The 21,755-nt window shown below is 42.2% G+C and overlaps 1 protein-coding gene across 1 annotated transcript in view; it reads left to right on the top strand.

Moving 5' to 3' along the window:
* CLPB (ClpB homolog, mitochondrial AAA ATPase chaperonin) overlaps window positions 1-21,755 on the top strand; it is a 346,145-nt gene that overhangs the window by 255,897 nt on the left and 68,493 nt on the right. The window contains 4 exon segments of the mRNA XM_029602044.1: window positions 13,069-13,146; window positions 15,516-15,550; window positions 15,553-15,573; window positions 20,578-20,622. Coding sequence (XP_029457904.1) covers window positions 13,069-13,146; window positions 15,516-15,550; window positions 15,553-15,573; window positions 20,578-20,622 — 179 coding nt within the window.

The raw sequence follows: 21,755 nt of genomic DNA, 5'->3' as shown, positions 1-21,755 counted from the left end.
TCAGCACAAACTAGTATTCAAAAATTGGATCAAAATAAGAATCCACCAACTACAAACTTATACTCATCAATACCTGCTGAATTTATCATATTATTATCATTCAAAACTGTGTCATATCTATCCACTTGGTTATATTTATTTACCGTGTCATATTTATATACCGTCATATTTACTCACTTAGTCATATTTTCTTCACCGTGCTATACAACTATATTATTTAATGAAACTGGCTAAAATGTAAATATTGCTTTGTTCTATTTCTCCCCTTTTCCAGATCCTAGTTAATTTTCCCTGTTTTATTGTAACTTTCTCACATCCTTTAACTGTTATACTGTATTTAAAGTTTTAATTGGGAATATTGTTTATTACGTTACGCTCTGCTCTTCACACATTGTTAACTGTAAACCGGGTTGATGTGATGCTAGTCATGAAACTCGGTATAACAAAAATAATAAATAAATAAATAAATAATATAACATAACTTAACTAGGAACAGTAGCAGTATGCACTATTAGAGTGAAACTAATAGTTTCTTGCAGGCCTTATTATAGACAATGTCCCCAGCAGCAGCAACTTCAGCAATTGCAACCGTATCAGATGTGAACCTGTCTTAGAGAGAAAAACAGAATATAGGTATACTCAACAATCCTATCAAAAATTTGATACAAATTTGGTACAAATTTTTGACTATCAGAATTGTCATTTCTCTTCTTTCTCCAGTGAGGGTTTCTCCAACCTAGCACAGTGCAGTTCCTCTTCCAACTCTTTGGGAACACTGCAAGTAGACAGTTTTTCTGCTCCATCCAACCATACGCTTCCTCACTATTACTTGAAAAGTCCAATGCTCGAATCCTTAGCCTCAGATACTTTTTCAGTTTCATGGAACCAAGACTTAATGTACACTTTTCCACCAATTCCTCTCTTATCAAAAACAAGCCTCAAGTTGAAAAAGGGCAAAGGAAAGCTGATTCTCATAGCACCATTTTGGCCACATCAAATTTGGTTTCCATGGCTACAAAGATTAGCTGTTGCTCCACTAGTACATCTTCAGACATTCCTATCTCTTCTAATGCAATACAGTGGATTACTTCTTCACCCCAACTTTCAATCTCTAGCACTGATGGCATGGATATTGAAAGTGAAGTAGTATAATCAATGTCCTTACCCAAGGAATTAAAAACTTTAATTTTAGCAGTGAGAAGGCCTTCTACCAGGCTTTTGTATAACTTTTAAGGGGAAATGGTTTTCCATTTGGTGTACTATCCCAAAAGGAGAATCCTTTCACTTGCTTAACTTTGATACTATTTTAATATCTTCTTAAACTATCCAAACCGGGATTGAAGACTGTCAGAGTACATTTGTTTCTATTGAGGCGTACCACCAACACTTAGATTATCTAGTTTCTCAATATCCCATAATGATTTATTCATTGACGGCCTTTGCCATCTTGTCCTCCAATTAAAGTCCCTCCTACTCAATGGGACCTCAACATAGTACTTTCTAAATTTAAAAATCCACTGTTTGAACCCTTAGGAATGGCTGATCTCAAATGTCTGGCTTAGAAAGCGCTATTTTTTGATAGGAGTAAACCTCAGCATATTGAGAAAGCGAGCTACAGGCCCTAGTAGTTCATGCTCCCTACAAACAAATCTAAGAATAGAGTAGTAATGAGAACTCACCCTATATTTTTACCAAAGGTGGTTTTACAATTTCATTTAAATTGTCCATTTTATTTCCAATATTTATTCCAAAACCTCATTCCAACAAGCTGATCAAACTCTTCCTACCTTAGACTGCTGAAGAGCCTTGTTGTTTTATTTGGAAAGATCCAAACCATTCAGAAAATCTCCTCAACTGGTCCAGCTAATCCTTTCTAATTGGGTTCCTGGCTGTATTCCTATTGTTAAGCTAATGCTGGAATTCACCTATCTTCCAAAATAAAAGTCCATCAAGAATGAGTAGCTTCAGTAGTACATCTCCGTTGTGCATCAGTTCAAGGCATCTGCAAAGTGGCTACTTGGTCTTCTAATACACCTTTACCAAATATTATTAGTTTGAGGAAGACTCTCATAGTGATAGTAATTTTGGCCAAGTAAGTTCTTAAAAACCTATTTAAGAATTTCAACTCTCCCTCCATCTTCTCTTCAACCATGTAGTTCCTCAGCAAAAGACAAGTATTTCTCTGCAATCCTCACTTATGTGGTTAAATGTGTCCTTGTCTGAGAGAGAGTGAAATTGCTTCCCTTAAACAGGTTCTATTTTGGAAAGCAGGACATATCAGCTGTACAATTTCTCCCCCCCCCCAAAAAAATATGGAGTTGTAGCTTAGCCTGTGAAATTACGGAGAAGACTTGCATGGTGGTGAATGCACAGGGACACCTGTAAATGCCTGGAAAGATTTCTAGATCTTTTTGAGCTAGTGCGTTCCAGAAGGGCATTATATGATAGAGTTGCCCACCGAGAACACCTGTTACAGATAAGCAGCTTCGTAATTGCTGGCTGGATAGTGGACATGAGGCCCCTTGATAAACTCGCCTGCTTGCTGAGAAGGTAGCAGAACTCACGTATCACCTAGATAGAATTTTAGAGTGTGCTAGGAAGGGGCCTGCTGTTGTGGAACATGTGGGTAACTAGAACACAAAAAACAACAATGTTCAAACATCTAAATTTCCAGCTTACGGTCTTGATATAAATAATTTATATCTGTAACACTTACCTTGTATGTTGAATTTTTATATGGTGGGGGTGAGTATGAATGTTGTGTGATTTGAATCGGGATGAATGAGTGTTGGGGTTTTTAAAAAAATATATTGAAGTAGTGTCTACTTTGTTAGTTTATCTGCTAAGGCTATTTACAATGTTGAGGAAAGGTAATTATTAATAAAGAAATATTATATATTGACATTTTGTGAATAGTGTGATATGTAGTGAGCAAATATCAAGACCTTGTCTTTTGAGGTATTGTCTTGATATAAATAGGACAACAACATTTTATTATAAAGGAGGAAAAGACCTCAGATGATGGGTGAACTGCAGTATATCCAGCACAAGGTGTTTTTATCATCGATCCATTAATAATTATTTTTAAAATGTATTATCCGCACGCTTATTTTTTGACTCAGGTTTGTATGTGATTGGTCCATGGAATTGGGAGTCTGACTAGATCACATTCAAGCCTTTAAATTCCTTTAGTATGATTTTGACATTAAACAATTTGACTGGCTCATAATTTCAAAAGCTTTCAGACCATAGTGTGATCGGGTGACATCATTTGATGACGCTGACATGGACCCCAGCTCTCACAGAGCTCCCGCACACCAGTCATTGCCTCCAGAGGGGCAGCCAGGTAAATCAGATATGGTTGATTTATCTTGCTGTCTACAGAGAATCTCGTTGCAGGAAAGATTCTTTTCATTTCATCCATGGGAATCACTTTGAAAATTACCCTTACTACCAATTAGGTGCGACTGAATATTCAGATCAGGATAACTGGGAAATGTTACGCAGTTTTCTTTGGTTGCTCTATGCCTGCTGAATATGGCGTCCACTCAAACCAGCACAGCCACACTTACTTAAGTAGGGGAATTAATTATTTTCTCTAAGAAAGAAAAAAGACCCACTTTACTTTAAAAAAAAAAATAAATATATATATATATATATACACCTGCCATTTAAACAGTCCGTCCTGTATGAAAATTTCCAAATTTGATATGCCCGACACACACCACGACCACCACTTATAAAAGAGAAATATGTGTAATAAAAGCTGGTTTCTGTCTGCCATTCTACCAGACAAGACGTGTGGCATAAGCAGCTCCAGGGTGCGGCTGAATACTGCAGCCACCTTGGCATAGCTGTTCCTGAAGAGGGCCCGAAGGGTCACCAATCCCTCTCCTCCCCAACACTGGCGCAGCAGCAGCAAACTCGCTCGTCCTTTTCTCTCTCTGTGTGACTCCGAGCTTTCACGCCACTGCTGACGCCACTCTAGCCATCACTGCTCGCTCCCACTTGCCAATGGGGCCCAACTCCACTTCTGCTTGCCCTGCTTTTTTTTTTTTTTTTTCCCTTCTGTGCTGATGGATGCACCTGTCTCGGCTACTACCTGTTGGAAAGCTGCTGCTGATCTCACAGACAAGCTCCATCAGCAATACGGTACCGCTTCTCCAAGGGGAGGCATCCAATAAAAGAGTTTCGCTCAGACACACTCACAGATCCGCTCATGTAACAAGCCATCGCGCGCTTCAGCGACGAAATCCTGTCATTCTCAGTGGGCATTTCATTTAGTTGTAAATAAAGACTGGACCCTGTTTGTTATCATGCGGATCACTGTCACTTCCTCTGGCTCATTTTGGAGCCAGCGCTTTCAACAAAATCGTTTAGCAAGGATAATTTTCTGGGCCCCACGTGAATACTTATATGTTGCACCCCTACTCTTTCCTCAGCTTTCTGTCTGTGGTAAGAATCTCCCTATTTTTTGATGAATATTTGGATCCAATAACTTCAGCCACCGGTGACTACTCAGATTAGCAGCAGGATTTAACGATCACAGCTTGCTGGGTTTTTGGCCCATTTGTACTTAATATATAGGAGAGAGGCATACAATTCTAACAAGGTTACAGTAGTTAATAAGGTCCTCTGGTCACAGGATGGCTGGATCTCTTCTCTCTGCCTGCAAGCAGCAGCACAGGCTAATTGCTAAGTTTTGATTAATGGGCAGCGGCTGATCCTGACACAGGTGGTGTCTGTGCACATTATAGCCGCCTGCTTTATAGAGGCCTCTGATTGAATTATGGGTCATGTGCTTGATACCCTTGAAGCCCCAGGACATTTAACCAAAAAGATGACTTTTTTTTCTCTTTCCCCCCTCACACTATTCCTCCTTATCGTATTTCAGTTTGCATGCTTTTTAATGCAAAAAGTGAGTTTATTATTCCCATTTATTTGTCATTCTGTCATAAACTTCCACTTAACATTTTTTTTTTTTTACATTTTGTGCCTCCTCTTGCTTTGTGCAGAAATCCAAAAGTGTAAATGTACAATTAACCAGAGCCATAACTAGGGGTGGGTGGAATAATGACTGAAATCCAGTGAGCCGGCAGCAGATGAAAAGCCAGGATGAGTCAGCTGCTGTCCTAACCATCCAGGTTGGGAGGAAAAAAAGGCAGAGAAAAAAAACTGGGAGTAAGAGGACACAGACCTGCTTGGGTTGCTAAAATGCCCTACTTACAGCCCTGCCAAATATAATTGCTACAAAAATTGCACATATATTGTATCGCTAATTTGTAATGTGAATGTAAAGAACAATCCCAGGACAGGAAGGATAAGCAGCTAGAATTCAATACATTGGGCCTGACAGTGGTTACTTAACCAATGTTTGTTGGTATCCGGGTTAACACAAAGTCCGTCCAGCCAGTCCCCCCTCCTCCAGGTGTTGGGAGTTAGTTACCAATTCCTGTGCATACACCTGACATCAGGAATGGATCTTCTATTGAATGCTTTTCCAAGGAAGCAGGGAGAAAGAGACCTGGTTTGTAAAGGTGGCCACTGATATATGATACAATCTTTTTAGGTCTTGTGGCTGATGGTGAAGCAGGTATTTTAAGTACGGAGGTCCCTTCCAGTTTTACATTTTTTTTTCAAATTTATTTTGTAACTGTTGGACTATGGGATCCCCATTAGAGTTCTGATATATCAAGTAACCTTTTCTGAATTCTCAGGATGGGAGAATTCATCAAAGATTCTGTTTAAATGTTGTTGTTAGCACCCCAGTCCAGACCCCAGAGTCCACTGTTATAAAACATTTACAGATTGTGCGCTGGAGCTCTTCTCGTGGCTCAGACTGCAGCAGGCTCAGTGGAGTCTTCTATCCTGCAGAATAGGTCGGGGCTGGGGGATACCATCGAGGGGATGCACATCTGTTGCACTGTTGTGTCAGGGTAGATGGGGAGCCCATTTCACGTTTCAAAACAAGCAGTCCTTCCCTTGCTGATAGAAGCTGGGTCAATAGCCAGCGTACCTGCTGAATCTTTTTTTTTTTATTTGACTATAGATGTGAAAGGGCACAGGCTTCTTATCCTTCATGAAAGCGAGCATGATTTGGAAAGATGGACGTTCTCTTCCACGCTTTCAAATATGATGGACAGAGCCAGTATGATGAATTTTAGGCACATTTTTGTACAACCATGTCATATTAATAGATAAGAAAAGAGTGAGTCATAAGTAGGTGAGGATATATTTATAGCCAGAAATCGAAGTGTATGAATAGTGCAACTGACATGATGTTTACATATTAGGTGACTGTGCCAAAGCTTAGAAGTTGGATATTGATAATGTTACTGGCTCTCTGCATCCTGTTTGGGCAGTAGAGAGAAATCTTCTTTGTTTAAATGGTAACACAGAGGTGGCCAACGCCCGGTACAGGGGGCTTTCACTTTAAACTGGAAGAATCTTGTGTCATTCCTTTGGTAAATGCACTCAGAAACTCTTCATTCACACAAGACAATATCCCATAGCAGCATTCAAAAAAGCAAGGAGAAAATGGTTCTTTTCTTATGCCAAAGTTGCCAGAGCAAACTATCCCACTGCTGTCTCATGCTGGCAAGTACTTTTTTAAGGGTCTGCCATTGCAAATGGTAAACTCAATACATAGCAAACATTTTAAAGAAATATATACAATATCAACTCTGAGACAGGAAAATGTAGACCAAAAATACATTAAAAATATATACTCTAACCATTCAAAATACAATATTCATCAATTAGTTTTACAAAATAAAATATTACTGCAGTAAACTAAGTACCATCATATTAAATCACTCCGGCTGAATAGAATAGATAAGTAATTAGTTATTGAATCCTATATTAAATAATCAAAAGTGAAAAATCCATTGGTGAAATACAATAAAAGTGGCTGATCCATTGCAGGATTCAAGTAGCAAATGCTAAATCATTCCTTTATTAGGTAAATATTCAAACATGAATAATTAGTGGTGAGCAAACAATAATTTGCTAACTCCCAAATACACTGCTGGAGTTGGCAGGGTGATCTAAACTTCCTGTTGAACCAGGAAGAGAACTTCAGGAGTGATTTAGCACGGTGGTCCCCAACCCTGTCCTGGGGGCCCATCAGCCAGTCGGGTTTTCAGGATATCCACAATGAATATGGCATGAGAGAAAATGTGCATGTTATGGAGGCAGTGCATGCAAATTTTCTCTCATGCATATTCATTGTGGATATTCTGAAAACCCAACATGGCTGGTGAGCCCCCCAGGACAGGGTTGGGGACCACTGATTTAGCATCCTGGAATGTGGCACCACTTCCTATTGTCTCTGGTGGAAACTATGAAAGGTTTTCTCCTTGTTGGAAATGTAAGCGTGATTCTGTCTCTTGTTGGATCTTGTAAGAGTGATATTGGTTCATTTGAGGGTCATGAGGGTGAGATTGTCTTTTGTTAGAGCTATGGGGGAAATATTGCCTCTTGTTGAGATTGTAAGAGTGATGTTGCCACCTCTTGTAACTGTGAGAGCAACCCCTCTTTTCATTTGGTATGTAAAAGTGAATAAACATAAGACTTGCCATACTGGGTCAGACCAAAGGTCCATCGAGCACCAGCATCCTGTTTCCAACAGTGGCCAAGCCAGGTCATAGGTACGGGCAGGATCCCAGGGGGGAGACAGATTCCAAGCTGCTTATCCCAGGGATGGGGAGTGGATTTCTGCAACTCTACCTGAATAACAGTTTATGGACTATTCCTCCAGGAACTTGTCCAAACCTTTTTAAAAGCAGTTACATTCTAAAAAATTACCATTCAGAAATCTTGAGATGAGTACTGGTGTGCTGGAGCCAGTTCCAGTGGACAAAAGCCATTACTACTGTGCTAATAATTACGATCGGTTAGGTGACCTGGGTGAAGCTGGCTAAAGAATACTTTAGACTGTTTTATACAATAAGTTCAGAAGCCTTCAGTCTTGGGGTATTGGGGTCCAGCGGACATGGGCCGGTCTGAAGCACACACCATTGAATGAATTGATTTGATAAATGGACATTTATTACGCTCACAAATTGGCTAAAACCAATTTTGGTCACATCAAAGCATGATAACTGCTGGGGTATTGATTTGTGTAAAGTAATACAGTGAATTTATCAGCTCAATACCCAAGCTAAAGGGCCCTCTGTGAGACACTGCGGTGCAGTAATACTGTTACGGGTCTGTGAAATAGAGAGAGCGCTCTGCTGCAGAGCTGGAAATGGCTCCAAAATGACAACTTAAGTACCCTGCTTTTGCAGAAGAGTTTGGTTTTCATTTCCTTAATGGAACATCAGTGGACAAGTGCGCTGTTCTTACCTGCCTTTTGTGTGTTTACGTTTTCAGAAAGAGAGGTATTGTGTTTCTGCCAGTTTTTGATGGTGGGAAGACCTGGAATTGGGACTGATAGCAGATGATGGTGCTAAGTATAGCGGGCTACCCCTTCATTTCTGTTCTCTGTTTTTACATCAAGTCCAAATCTTTTAGTGCCATAATATCAGCACTAGGTCTAACCGAACCGCTGCCACTTAAACCCAAGGACTTCTCTTGCTGAAAGAAAATCCTTACACACCCGTTGGCTGGGGGGAAAACTTCCATGTTTTAACCCATTGGTGAGCAGGAATAATCCCTCCTGTAATGTTTGCATTTGTGCTCTGCGGGCACATTGTCATTCGCTGCATTATTCCGTCATGGGTTGAAGCATAGGCTTTCTCTTGGTAGACACCTCTCACCTAGTAATGGACTTGCTTGTGAAATCTGCTGTGGTCCATAAATGTACACACAGATATATATATATATCGGGATGGACACCGCATGATAGCCAGGGTTGAAGCCTTGATAACTGGCGCTGCTGTTTGTAGGTTCCAAACTCTTGCTAATTCCAACATCTTTGTGCATTTTATTAATGCACAGTACCTCTTGTCACCATGCATGTCCCTCTGTCTGTATGCATGTAAAAGGGGACCTCGCTGTGTATGCAGCGGACTGTAATGTGGAGTAGAGTCTCTTTTCCTGCCAGATTTCAGGGGGGCTCCTGATAGGTGTGCTGAGAGATTTGGCGGGAGTGGGAGGATTAGAGCGTAAAACCCAAGACGGATTAGGCAGTGTGCCTTCCTTGTGTTACATTAGAAGGATATACTTGCCCAGCTTATTTGTAGGGTACTGAAAGGGTACAGGTTTCCTTTATTGAGCTGCATCTTGGATCCTATTTCTCTGCCTGAGGCAAAATGTGTTTGAAAACAAGGCTTTTGATGCACCGTTCAGGATGGAGGCCTTTATCTGTTCTTAGAAATCAATATAAACATTTCACACTCTCAAAAATAAGCTGTGAGCCTGTGCAGAGGTCTTTAGGGCAGATCACCTTAAAAGATCAGGTCCAGCTATCTAGCCCAGTCCACCTTAAGAAATGCCTAAGGTTAGAGTGCGATTTCCCTGGGGAGAGGGAATAAAAACCCTGGCCCAAGCAGAGCATTAGGCCTGGGACTGAAAAGAGGAAGCTCTAGGAAATAGGTTACGACTCTGTGTGTGAGTACAATTCTTATTTTTTTGTTTAAGCAGCTGAGAGAAGTTAGCTCTGTACATTTTTTGTTCTGTAAAATAATGCCATTGTTTTCCTGGATGCCGGAGGCCAGGCTCTTTGCTGCAATCTGGTCCCTGCAGAAGCAGTCTGGAAAAGACAGAGACAAGACCGCATGTGTGGCATCAGAGGAATGTGTCAAGTGCATTGTCAAACATATGCAACAGCAAGAAGAGTCATACACTCACCTGCTGCAACAGATCCTGCACCATCAGATCCAACAGGAGGAGCAGTCGGAGAAATCCAGACCCTATTAACTGTTTCAGAGAGACTGTGGGGGCAGAGAGAGAGCACTAGGACTAGGTAAAGGACACAAAGTCTACCCCACGGGAATGGGGGTTGTCATTCACCAAGTTGGGGCCTGAAGATCCCAAAACATTAACTACGTTTGAGCAAGTGGCTGAAATGCTCAAACGTGATTAAAAACCAGGTGGTCCAGTAGCTCCCAAACCTGGACTGGAGAGGTACAAGCCACCTTTAGGATAGAGAGAACAAGGGTAACAGGACAGGATTCTGGGACCCTATACTGGTCTCGAGACGCCAACTACTCGCTGCTGTGCTTCAGTTTGCGAATGTCTCCGAACTGAAGAAGCAGTCATTTCAGAGGTATTTCAGAGCTGCTGGTCTGACCCTGGAGCATTTAAACATTTTAACTCTGACGTCACTGCTTATGAACTTTCTTAGAAAGGCAATTTCCCTGCAGCCAGATTAGGCAACGGAGTCACACATTGGTCTCTCGGGCATGTAGTATATGTGTGAAGTCACTTGACACAATAAATGTATATTCCAACGGAATTCATTGTATTTCAAATTAATAACCAATCTTAAAGATATAAATAAACAGCTTAAAGAAATAATAGAGTTGAGCTTCCTTTTAGTTCTGCAGAGAGATAGGGTTTTTCTTCATGGAGCCAGGTGTGCCCTAGAGAGGACTCCTCATTGAACGATGGGCTTACCCTATTTTATGTACGCAGATGATATTCAATTTTTTATATCATGTGGGTAATCGGAGTGTTTTCCTAACAACCATTTCCAAAAGACCATATAAGTGATATATGACTGGTTAACTGAAAATATGTTCTCATTGAATGTCGCCAAGAGGGAAAAAATGTCTCCTAGTATGTAAATAAAATTCTTTACCAGTAGTATTTAAGACTATAAACCTTGGTATTATCTTAGATAACAAATTGTCCATAAAATCACATTTGAAAAGTGTAACAAAAAAAGCCTTTATTAGCGTCCAATCAGATGAATCCAGAACAAGTGGGTTATGCACCTCTACCAGCGGATGGAGATGGAGCAAACTGACATCACAGCATATACACCCCTGCAGTGACATCAGCCTGCCAGTATTCTCCGTCTCCAGCAGATGGTAGACGTGCATCTCACCACTGGGTATTGCTTCATTTTAAAGAAAAGGAGAATTCAAGAAATTCAACCCGCTCTCCTGTGGTGATACCAAAAGGTCCCTCCCCCAGTTGAGAATTCCTGAGGTGATTTCCGTGGTCCCTCAGATGAGTGCCTTGGTCCGGTAGCTGGTTTTTCAGCTGGCATGGACTTAGCTGCTTGAGCAGCTGAAAGGCAGTGAGTACAGGAAGCCAAGCGCGGCTGTGATGGCACATGCCTTCTCCCCCCCCCGCATAGACGGAGACAGTCTTTGTAGTCAGCCAGGTAAGGCTGAGCTCTGGTAAGTTAAAAAAAAAAAAATTATACAGGGACTTAAAAGGAGGTTTTTGGTTGTGTAGGGTTTCCTCCTCCCCCGGTCTCCATGCTTGGCGCGCTGGTCCAATGTTTGCCCCGCTCTGTGGAAGGTGGAGGGACTTGGGCAGCCTTGCAGGTTGAGCAGCCTCCTTAGGCTAGGCCCCGCTCCGAGGCTTTTCACTGTGCAGTGTGGTAGGCCGCAATGGCTTTTTGTGCACTTACTAAGGCTGCCCTCCACACGATTATTGATCCAGCAAGTGAGTCTAGCTGTGCATCCAGGTTCTGTGCTCCATTTTTGGGTGCCCAGTTGGACCTTGTAGTTTGTGCGCCCATGTTAAACGCCATTTCCTTCTGCGCTTAAGTTTTTGTTCGCTTAATTCTTTTGGCCACCTAGGTAAGCGCTTTGGTGTTCACACCTAAGTATTGGACACATCATTTTTGAGCGCATAGTTGAGCACGTGAAAAAAAACCCAAAAAGCAGCTGGGCGCTTGCCTCTGGCCTCTGCTCAGCGCACTCTCTGCCATAATGGCGCCTGTACCTAAGAAGCCTAAGCATCTTTCTCTTTGTACTGCTTGTCATATTTGGGCATCTCAGCCAGGAGTGCCCGCTGATTTGTGCCAGCGCTGTTTGGAGGCTCTTCCTCTGATTTCACTAAGCCTGGTTCTTCCCAGCCGAGTGTTGGTCTAGGTAAAGACGACTCGGGTGGGGGTGCCTGAATTTGGAAGTCCCCTAACTGGTTCCTCTACAGGGGAAGGTAGCTCAGGGAGTACTCCTCAGGCTCCTCCTAGTCTGGATTCCTTTACTTTTTCATGGATAGAATTTTTCCACCGGTTGCAATCCTTTCTTCAGGTGCAGACAAATGCTCTGCAGGCAGAGGTGCAGGCAGGAACCTTTCCTGGACCTTCTGATAAGCGCCGGAGTACTAGAGCGGCAGCGAAACCTCTGGATAGAGATCCGGGTGGCACTGATGATGACACCAATCTTGCTTCTCTTGAGGATAGTGAAATTCCCCCTGCATTAGAACCGTAAAGAGCGCTCAGCCGAGTGCACCGTTTAGCCTCCCTTTGGCCACATGTTTTTGAAGCGCTATTATTACCCCTTATACAGTAAGGGGTAATAGCGTGTGGAAAACGCGCGGCCATCCCCCCGAAACTAATAGCGCCCGCAACATGCAAATGATTAAATCCTTTCCAGCCTTGACTCCACCTGTGAGAAGAAGCCTAGTGTAATCCAAACCATTTCCATCCCAGTATTTATTTTAATGATTTACTATTTCTTATATTTTAACATAACACATCTCATTTTACACATACAACACATAACTGTATTGTCTTTTAATGCATGGCTACAGAGACCTTCAGTCTCCAAAAGAGGGAGAAGCCGAAAACTGCTTAAGAACGGCCCTAAAATGGAGATTGCGGAATCTGAGGCACGGCCTTGGATATTTTTTTTTCTCTCTCCCCCTTCTCATTCATTCTGTGTCCATCCTCCTTTGGGTATCCATGGCAACATTGAGTGCACATCTTGGAAAACTTTATCCGAATTCAGCTCTGGGCAGCTTTCCAAATCCATAGTAACTTGATTAGGTGCCTCTGAGGGTCTTGCCAGCTAATCGAATTAGGTAGCACTAATGGTACTGAAGACTTTGAGTGAACAGAGAGCAGTAAAACATTGTGTATACTTAGTGATAATTATACTTGGTTTTGTGTCATTGATTTATATGCCCTTTTTTTTTTCTTTCTCTATTTGCGTTTAAATGCAGCTATCCGGAGGAAAGAGAATGGCTGGTACGATGAAGAGCACCCCCTGGTTTTTCTTTTCCTGGGATCATCTGGAATAGGTAATGACTTTGCCATTCTTTGTCTCTCTCAGAGTGGATGTAGCTTCATGGAATATTGCTTTCATACCCAGGGCATGAAAGTGTTGATGTCGGCCGATCAACCGACATTGGAGGCTCGCCAAACCTTGCCACTGTTGCACCAGCTTAACATAGTAAGAACGGCAGAAAAAGAGCAAATGGTCCATCCAGCCTGCCCAGCAAGCTTCTTAACGCTAGTAACTGCCCCTCTGTGCAGGTCACCCCAAGCCGTATATTAAGGATAGTAATATTAAAAATCTAAAGTAAAAACCTTTAAAAGAATATTCCGCTATTTCTTTGAATGTTCTAATAGCGATAGTGCTGACCCTTGTTTTTTGGATGGGAATTTGACTTTAAGCATGAAAAGCACGCACTCTTGTAGAAGGGTAAGATTTATTCCTATCACTGTGGGCTGCTTGGGAAGCACAGTACCACTTCCCTAGTAATAGTTTGACTCTGCAATGTTTGGTGCCTTTTTTTAAAATATGAAAACAAACACACAGTATAACAGTTTTGCCTTATAATACAAATCTCACTCATCCTCACTCCCTTTCGACCAGGGCATTTACTGGAACAGTACCTGCTCATCCAGTCACTGCTCCAGTATAACAGGTCGTTATTGCACATGTATATACAGATCTCACTCCCTTTCGACCAGGGCAGTTACTGACAGTACATAAGGAACATAAGAAAATGCCATACTGGGTCAGACCAAAGGGTCCATCAAGCCCAGCATCCTGTCTCCAACATGGGCCAATCCAGGCCATAAGAACTGGCAAGTACCCAAAAACTAAGTCTATTCCATGGTAACCCAGTGCTAATGGCAGTGGCTATTACTCTAAGTGAACTTAATAGCAGGTAATGGACTTCTCCTCCAAGAACTTATCCAATCCTTGTTTAAACACAGCTATACTAACTGCACTAACCACATCCTCTTGGCAACAAATTCCAGAGTTTAATTGTGCGTTGAGTAAAAAAGAACTTTCTCCGATTAGTTTAAATGTGCGCCATGCTAACTTCATGGAGTGCCCCCTAGTCTTCTACTATCTGAAAGAGTAAATACCGATTCACATCTACCCGTTCTAGACCTCTCATGATTTTAAACACCTCTATCATATCCCCCCTCAGTCGTCTCTTCTCCAAGCTGAAAGTCCTAACCTCTTTAGTCTTTCCTCATAGGGAGTTGTTCCATTCCCCTTATCATTTTGGTAACCCTTCTCTGTACCTTCTCCATCGCAATTATATCTTTTTTGAGATGCGGCGACCAGAATTGTACACATATTCAAGGTGCGGTCTCACCATGGAGCGATACAGAGGCATTATGACATTTTCCGTTTATATTCACCATTCCCTTTCTAATAATTCCCAACATTCTGTTTGCTTTTTTGACTGCTGCAGCACACTGTACCAACGATTTCAATGTGTTATCCACTATGACACCTAGAATCTCTTTCTTGGGTTGTAGCTGCTCAACCAGTCACTCTCCCAGTATACCAGGTCGTATTGCACATGTATAGTACAGAATCTCAACTCCCTTTCGACCAGGGCATTTACTGACAGTACCTGCTCATCCAGTCACTCTCCCAGTAGATGTCCTAACCAGAGGTCGTTATTGCACATGTATAGTACTGTTTGCTAAAGCAGGGCAGAAATCAAGGATTTGCCTTGGCAGCTGTCCATGGCAAATCTGTCGTCACCGTACGTTTTGTGTGTAAGCCCCTGTGTGTATATCCATTTATAAAACAGCTTGGGTGCATACATTAGTTATACAACGTTTTGCTAGATGGTGAAGTCCTTTGCAGTACCATATTAGTAAGGTATGAGAAAAAAAAAGCTGAGTAACTAAGACCCCAAAAGATGCCTTTTATATCCTTGCTATACCCAGATGATTTTAGGAGAACGCTGTAAGATGCAAACACAGGCCTGCTGCAGTTTTTCTCTTCCTTTCCTTTCTTTTGCAGCAGTTGCTTGTGGCTGTGCAACATCTGAGCAAGGCTTTAGGAAATATCAGTGTAGATGCTACTTACTTTAAAAAATAAGTAAATAAAAGGTATAAAAGCAGGGAACTCCAATGGGCTTGCAGTCTGGTTTTCTTTCTTTTTAAATTAGGTTATTGCTATTATTGTGGCTTTCAAAAAAAGCATGCCAATACTGCCAAGCCCCCATATCTATAGAATATTTTGATTTACAGAAATTACCCTGTTTCTGAGTAGTCAGATACATTGGTTCGGTAACTCATGTTTAATCAGTTATGTACGCATTTCCGCTAGTTATGATTCAGCCAGGAAGGACTAATCACATGTTTATTTCATATATATTTTTTCATTGTTTTTACTGCTGTTCATGGACAGGTAAAACAGAACTGGCCAAACAAACAGCAAAAGTACCCTGCACAAGGATACTAAGAAGGTAATGTTCTAGGAAATATGTTCTTCTTCTTCTGCCTCTCAGCCGTTCACCCACATTCACATACTGTTTTCACACACAATATCCCTCTAACCCTGGATTAGTTACTCTGTTCTCTTAGACAGTAAGGCTAATTAGCCATGACGTCATCCAACAGTGCAGGATGGACCCATCTCTGTAGCTCAGTAAAGTTTACTACTGAGCATATGCAGGAGTTTCCATGCTCATGCTGGCTAGTGAGTTCCTTAGACTTTTTTTTTGTCTTGAGCTTCTGCTTGAATGTGTACCCACTCTCTATTTCATTTTTTCAAAATAATATGCTACTGCAATTTTTGTTCAAATTCACTCATCTTTTCGAGTTGCCTCACTACTTCAGCACCCCTTCATCAGCTTTTTCAGTGCTACCTAAATAAAATGTAAATATAATGTTGACATGTCCAGCTTCAAGGACTATGTGGTCTTAAGATGGTCCATCACTATGGCCACAATATCTGTTACAGGTGCCAGGACTCAATCACACTCAGCTAACTGCTAAGATTGTGGTTGGATGTCGCCTAGATTTCAGCAGAATAGGGAGAATCCCCACACTAAGGTCTTTGGACTATTTTGAATTTTGACACCTGAACTGGCAGCAAATCCCAGTCTGTCAATACTTGGGATTTACAAATGAGAATTTAGGATAATCTGGTCTTCAATCCAAGTGGGAGACTGGATCTGAAGGACATGTATGCTTATATACCCATCCATGCTTCTTATTGGGAGAATTACCTCAGATTCATGATGATCTTTCATTATTGATACAAGGGTTCTCCCTTTGGGCTTTTGGGCAGCCCTGGGGGTCTTCCTACAATTCTTAGCAGTAGTGGTTGCTGTGGTACCATCTTTTTCATCGGGGTTTGTCTTTCCTTACCTGGAAGACTGGCTGGTGATGAGACCTTCTTAAGCAAAGGTCTTGGACTCCTTGCAGAAGATGATTCAGCTTCCTTCAGTCACTTGGGTTCATATGAGCTTTGCCAAGTTGCACTTCATCATCCTTACCCAGAGAATCAAGTTCATCGAAGCATGGATAGACTCATCAGAAGAGAAAGTATTCCTTACATCAGATCAGGCATTTTGTCTTCAAGTTGTAGTCCAGGATTTGCTGAAAAGAGATCAAGTATCAACCCAAGAAATCCTGATTGTCCTTGGACAAATGGCAGCAGCAGTATACATGTTCCCCATGACATGTCTCATCATGAAAGTTCTCTAGTAGTGCTTCTGCTCTCGTTGATCAGCTGTCTGCCCATTGTCGCAATCCTGTATGGGTAACCACAAAGATGAAATTGTCCCTCCATTGGTGGTTAGATCCATAGATCCTGGAGATAGGTACCCCTCTTCAGGTTCTATATGATCAGGTAATACTGGCAATAAATGAGTCCACCAGGGGATGAGGCGTGCACACACAGACTCTTTCTGAACTTGGGAGATTTGGTTGCCAGGGAAACACCTGTTCTACATCAGCCTTTTGGAGCTGTGAGCCATTTGACATGCGTTAAGAGTTTTCTTGCACCTCCTTCAGGGAAAGAGAATACTGATCCAAACCAACTACCAAGTGACACTGTTCTACAATGAACAAACAAGGGGAGCTAGATATTTCACTTAGATGCAGTTCCAACACTGCTCGCTACATTAATGGTGGGGGTGGAAGGGAAATAGAACCAAAAGGTTACTAAGAAGCCAAAAGAAACAGGTAAGTATGAGAAAAAAAGTGCAAAACCTGCTGGGCAGACTGGATGGGCCAATTGGTCTTCTTCTGCCCTCATTTCTGTCATTTCTATGTCTATGACCCAAGGACCTGGATTATCTGCCAGGAATCTATGAATTTGGGAGTGGGCTCGCAGTCAAAGAGCTTTTCACCATTCAGCTTACCTTCCTAAGATCTCCAACATGCTGATGGATAACCTGAGCAAAATGGTCCCTAGAGCAGGGTATGGCAGACAGTCTATTTGGCATCTGAGGTCACTTGTCAATTGACTTGATCGATCACACATCAGAAAACAACAAGAAAGTTGACAAATTTTGCTCCAAAGCTAATTCAGATCTGCTCCAGATGGTTTCTGCTCAAGTGGGATACAGATCTGCTGTATGCTGTTCCTCCAATTCTGTTGGTTGTGAGGACTGTGCAAATGGTACTCAAAAATTGGGCACATCTTATCTTTAATTGCTCCAGCTTGTCCCAGACAAATGTGGTTCTCTTACCTTGTCAGGTTGTCAATCCACTCAGTGGTTTCCAGTCTGGCTCTACCAACTCAAGAAGGAGAGTCATCTTTCATCCGAGCCTCCCCTTCCTTAACTTGATAACATGAATGTTGAGCACTCGATAGTCTCCTCATTATCACTATTTAAGAAGGTTGAGGACACTGTGATTTCAGCCAGGAAGCTGTCTACCAGAAGAGCATACAGTTTAAATGGAAGTGTTTTTCATCTTGGTGTTAGGCAGCTGCCTAAACTTGTTCGCCTGTACTCCAAAAGATCTGCTTCAGTACTTGTTCTCCTTCTCCTCTTTGGACCTCAGTATGTCATCAATTAAAATACATCTCTGTGCTATTGCTGCTTACCATCCTCTATCCAATCTCTATCCATCCTCAGGTGTCAAAGTTCAAGAAGGGTTTGTGGCATACAAGACCTCTGATTGTGAAGCCACCAGCGCCATGGGATCCCAGTATCTTGGCGCAACTTAATGAAGCTTCTGTTCAAGCCATCAGACTCTGCTTCATAAAGTTTCTTACCTGAAAGTGGTATTCCTAGTTACAATTACCTCAGCTACAAGAGTCCGTGAGCTACAAGCATTGTTTCATTACTCTAGATACCTACAGTTTTTCTCAACAGAGTGGTGCTTTGCACTTAACCTAAGTTTCTTTCCTAAAATGGTTTCCGCATTTCACTTGAATGAAGCCATTGTTTTGCCCATGTTTTGTCCAAGACATCATGCATATAAAGGGGAGAAGGACCTCCATTACTGGACTGTAAAAGAGCTTAGCCTATTATCTGAAGAGAACTCAGCTACATCATCAAGCTTCTCATCGTTTTGTTTCCTACAATCCTAACAGACTGGGAGTATCTGTTGCTAAACATAGGTTGTCTAACTGGCTGGCAGATTTTTATCAGGCATTGTTATGCTCTGGCGGGCCTTCAGATCTCAGACCTCTGTCAAGACTCATCAAGTACAAGCCACGGCTATCTCAGAGGGCATTTGTAAAACTGCAACTTCACGTCCCATTACTTCTGAACAATCACTCAAGTAGCAACGGTAACTTTGGGCAAGCTGTTTTTGTGCAGCCTGTTCACCTAGTAATCAGTCCTCTACAAGGGTCTGGGTTGCTTTTCTGTAAGTGCTCTGCTACAACAGCCCTCAGCTTGGGACTTACCACATGTCGTGGCTAATTCACAGCCCTGCCTGTCAATGGAGAAAAGCAAGCTTGCTTACTGTAAATGGTGTTCACCATAGGCAGGATTAGTTATGCTTAATACCCCACTGCCTCCCTAGAAAGTTGATTACCTAGCTGAATCTAAGCTTTACACTTGACTGAGGGGTTCATGAGGCAGTGCACACACAGGACCTCCCATGCATGCTCAGCAGTAAAACTTTAATGAGCTAGAAAGATGGATCTGTTCAGCACTGTCGGATGACATCACCCCACATTTCATGGCTAATGCGGCCTGCTGTCTACAGAGAACCCCCATTTACAGTAAGCAAACTTACTTAATCTGGTCTGGATAAGTTAATCTGGATTCATTCCGTGCTGCTTTAGAAGAAAGGATGTTAAGGGGCGAGAGAGAGGGAGGAGGCATGCAAAGCTGTGTAAGAGGGGTGAGGGTGCCAAATTTTGAAGCCACCTGTTTAAGGCCCACTTTGTAAAAGTCAGTATGTGCCCCAGGGACCATAGTGATGTATATTGTACAACTTGTGATATTACGTGTGTGATGTTTTTCACTGACTGCACCAAGCTTCACATCACAGAACCTTTTAGAGCCTTGGGGATTGTGTTGGGTTATGGTGGTACGTCACACAGGAGCATATCAGTAGCAAATTTACCTTGTCAGGGATTCAAATACATGGTTTTCTCTCCTCTATAATTGCCAAATATTGTTGCATAGGATTATGGTAAGAGCTTATGAGGGCGCTTTCACCTCCATGAAAGAAAGGAAGGTAAAAAATCTGCACTCTTTTTCTACCCAACACATTCTTGTGTTTCACATCTTCTTTTAAGGAGAGCTGTAATACATTTGTCTCAAAACATAGCTACTTAATCCTTACAGAACTATAAAATTATAGTTTAATTTTGAAAAACTGCACCCACCACTACTAGTTAAGGAAACAAGGGTCATAGCTTGCTGCTGAACCTTTAGAGAGAGAAAGGTGAATGCCATGCAACCTAACCAGTAGTATACTGTGGGGTCTGTGACCAAAGCATTTTCCCCATAGATTCAAAATGGTGCATCAGACCTATGTTCAGTGTTGCGTTTGCACATGCACAGAAAATCAAGTTATGATGTCATAGCTCTGTAGTGATGCAGCAAGAGTGCAAACAGTCACCCCATAAAACTACAGGTCCCGGATGTTGCTCCCAATGGAAGTAGCTCTGCCAGCGGATTTTCAGGTGTTGCTGAAAGGAATTAACTTTACAGGGGTCTATCCCTTCATGTCCATGCCCAAGTATTTTATGCCACTGTAAATTTGCTGATTTAAGCATGTAATTGTTTAGGTGTACTGGCTTACTGGTATTCAGATTCCTCATAGTGTAGTTACAGTTGGTGCCATAGACATCAGTGGAGAACATCTGCTGAATGTACTTATTTTCTTCTCTCGACTTTGAAGAGTATGTTATATGGTCAGAAACCAAAAACGAGTACATCAGGCCTCTAAGCAGCCATATTAGTCCAATAGGTTCCATTTGAGTGGAATATAGTTTCAAATCAATAATGTCTGAGCAGTTTAAGTGTATTAATTCTCTTGTTTCTGCACAGGGGTTCATTCGGCTGGATATGTCAGAATTCCAGGAGAAGCATGAAGTAAGTAAATCAGCTGCCTAGATTTTCAAGAACTGAAATCCGGGTTTAAAGAATTACTTCCTTCATTTAGAACCTTCCCATTTCCCCTTCATGACAAAGGAAAAGAGATCCCAGGAAGCAGGTTTGAACATACCTGGGAACATTTGAATTTGTCACCCCGAGATTGTCCTGGATTAGAAGGAGGTTATGTGTGCACGCACGCACACAATAACACGCTCATATGTTCATTCTCATACACATGCATACTCATTCTCCCACATAAAACTCTTACACACATACTAACTGGCTTCTCTTCTTCTTTAACACATACCTGCTTACTCACACACAACCACTCTCTCTCTCACACACGTCCACATACGCTCTCACTTCTTTCCCTCTCCCACACACACACACACACAGTCTCTCACTCACTCTCACACGCATGCTCATTCATCTCTCGCTCCCCATGCTGAACAGATTCCTTCCTCCTACTCCTTTGGGACCTCAGGCAGCACAGCAACTTCCTCCTCCTCTTCTGGGCCCACGTGGCAGCCATGGCTTCCTCCTCCTACTTTGTGCTGCGGGGCGATGCAGCATTGTCCTCCTTCGGGCGACCTCGATCAACCTCCTGCTTGCAGCCATGTGGGGTCACTGCCCTGACCGCTTCCTCATTCCCACCAGCGCAGCCAGACTGTCTTTCTTCTTCCGGCCGCAACAGACTCATTTCCTCTCGTTTCCACCCACATGACCAGAAGACGACACCTGTCTGCACAGAGCGCTTCCTCAGCCCACCCACAGTTTTCCCATGTTGGCCCAGATACACAGCAATCCGTTCAGAATTCCAGAGTCTCTGGCCAAATCCAGAGAGTTCCCAGGTATGGGCATGAAATTAAATGGAAAATAGCCCCAGAGTGCCCGCAAAGTCAAGTCTGCATCCTGGGGTCTTGCCCTGTCAGCTAATTGTAAAGAAATACACCAGCAGGAGTCAAAGTGAATGCTAACACTGAAAAATATGACTTTTTTAAATTGTGAACCTAATGAGAAGAAAGATGCTTTCAAGTTTTTACTGGATGGCATTTCTTGTCCTATTGGTATTTTCTGTCTCATTCTTTGTCATCCTCCTTTTATTGTGTTCTCCAATATTAGGAGCTAGA

The sequence above is a fragment of the Rhinatrema bivittatum genome, chromosome 5 (assembly GCF_901001135.1).
Source record: "Rhinatrema bivittatum chromosome 5, aRhiBiv1.1, whole genome shotgun sequence".
Lineage (NCBI taxonomy): Eukaryota > Metazoa > Chordata > Amphibia > Gymnophiona > Rhinatrematidae > Rhinatrema > Rhinatrema bivittatum.
This window is presented reverse-complemented; position numbering and strand designations above follow the sequence as displayed.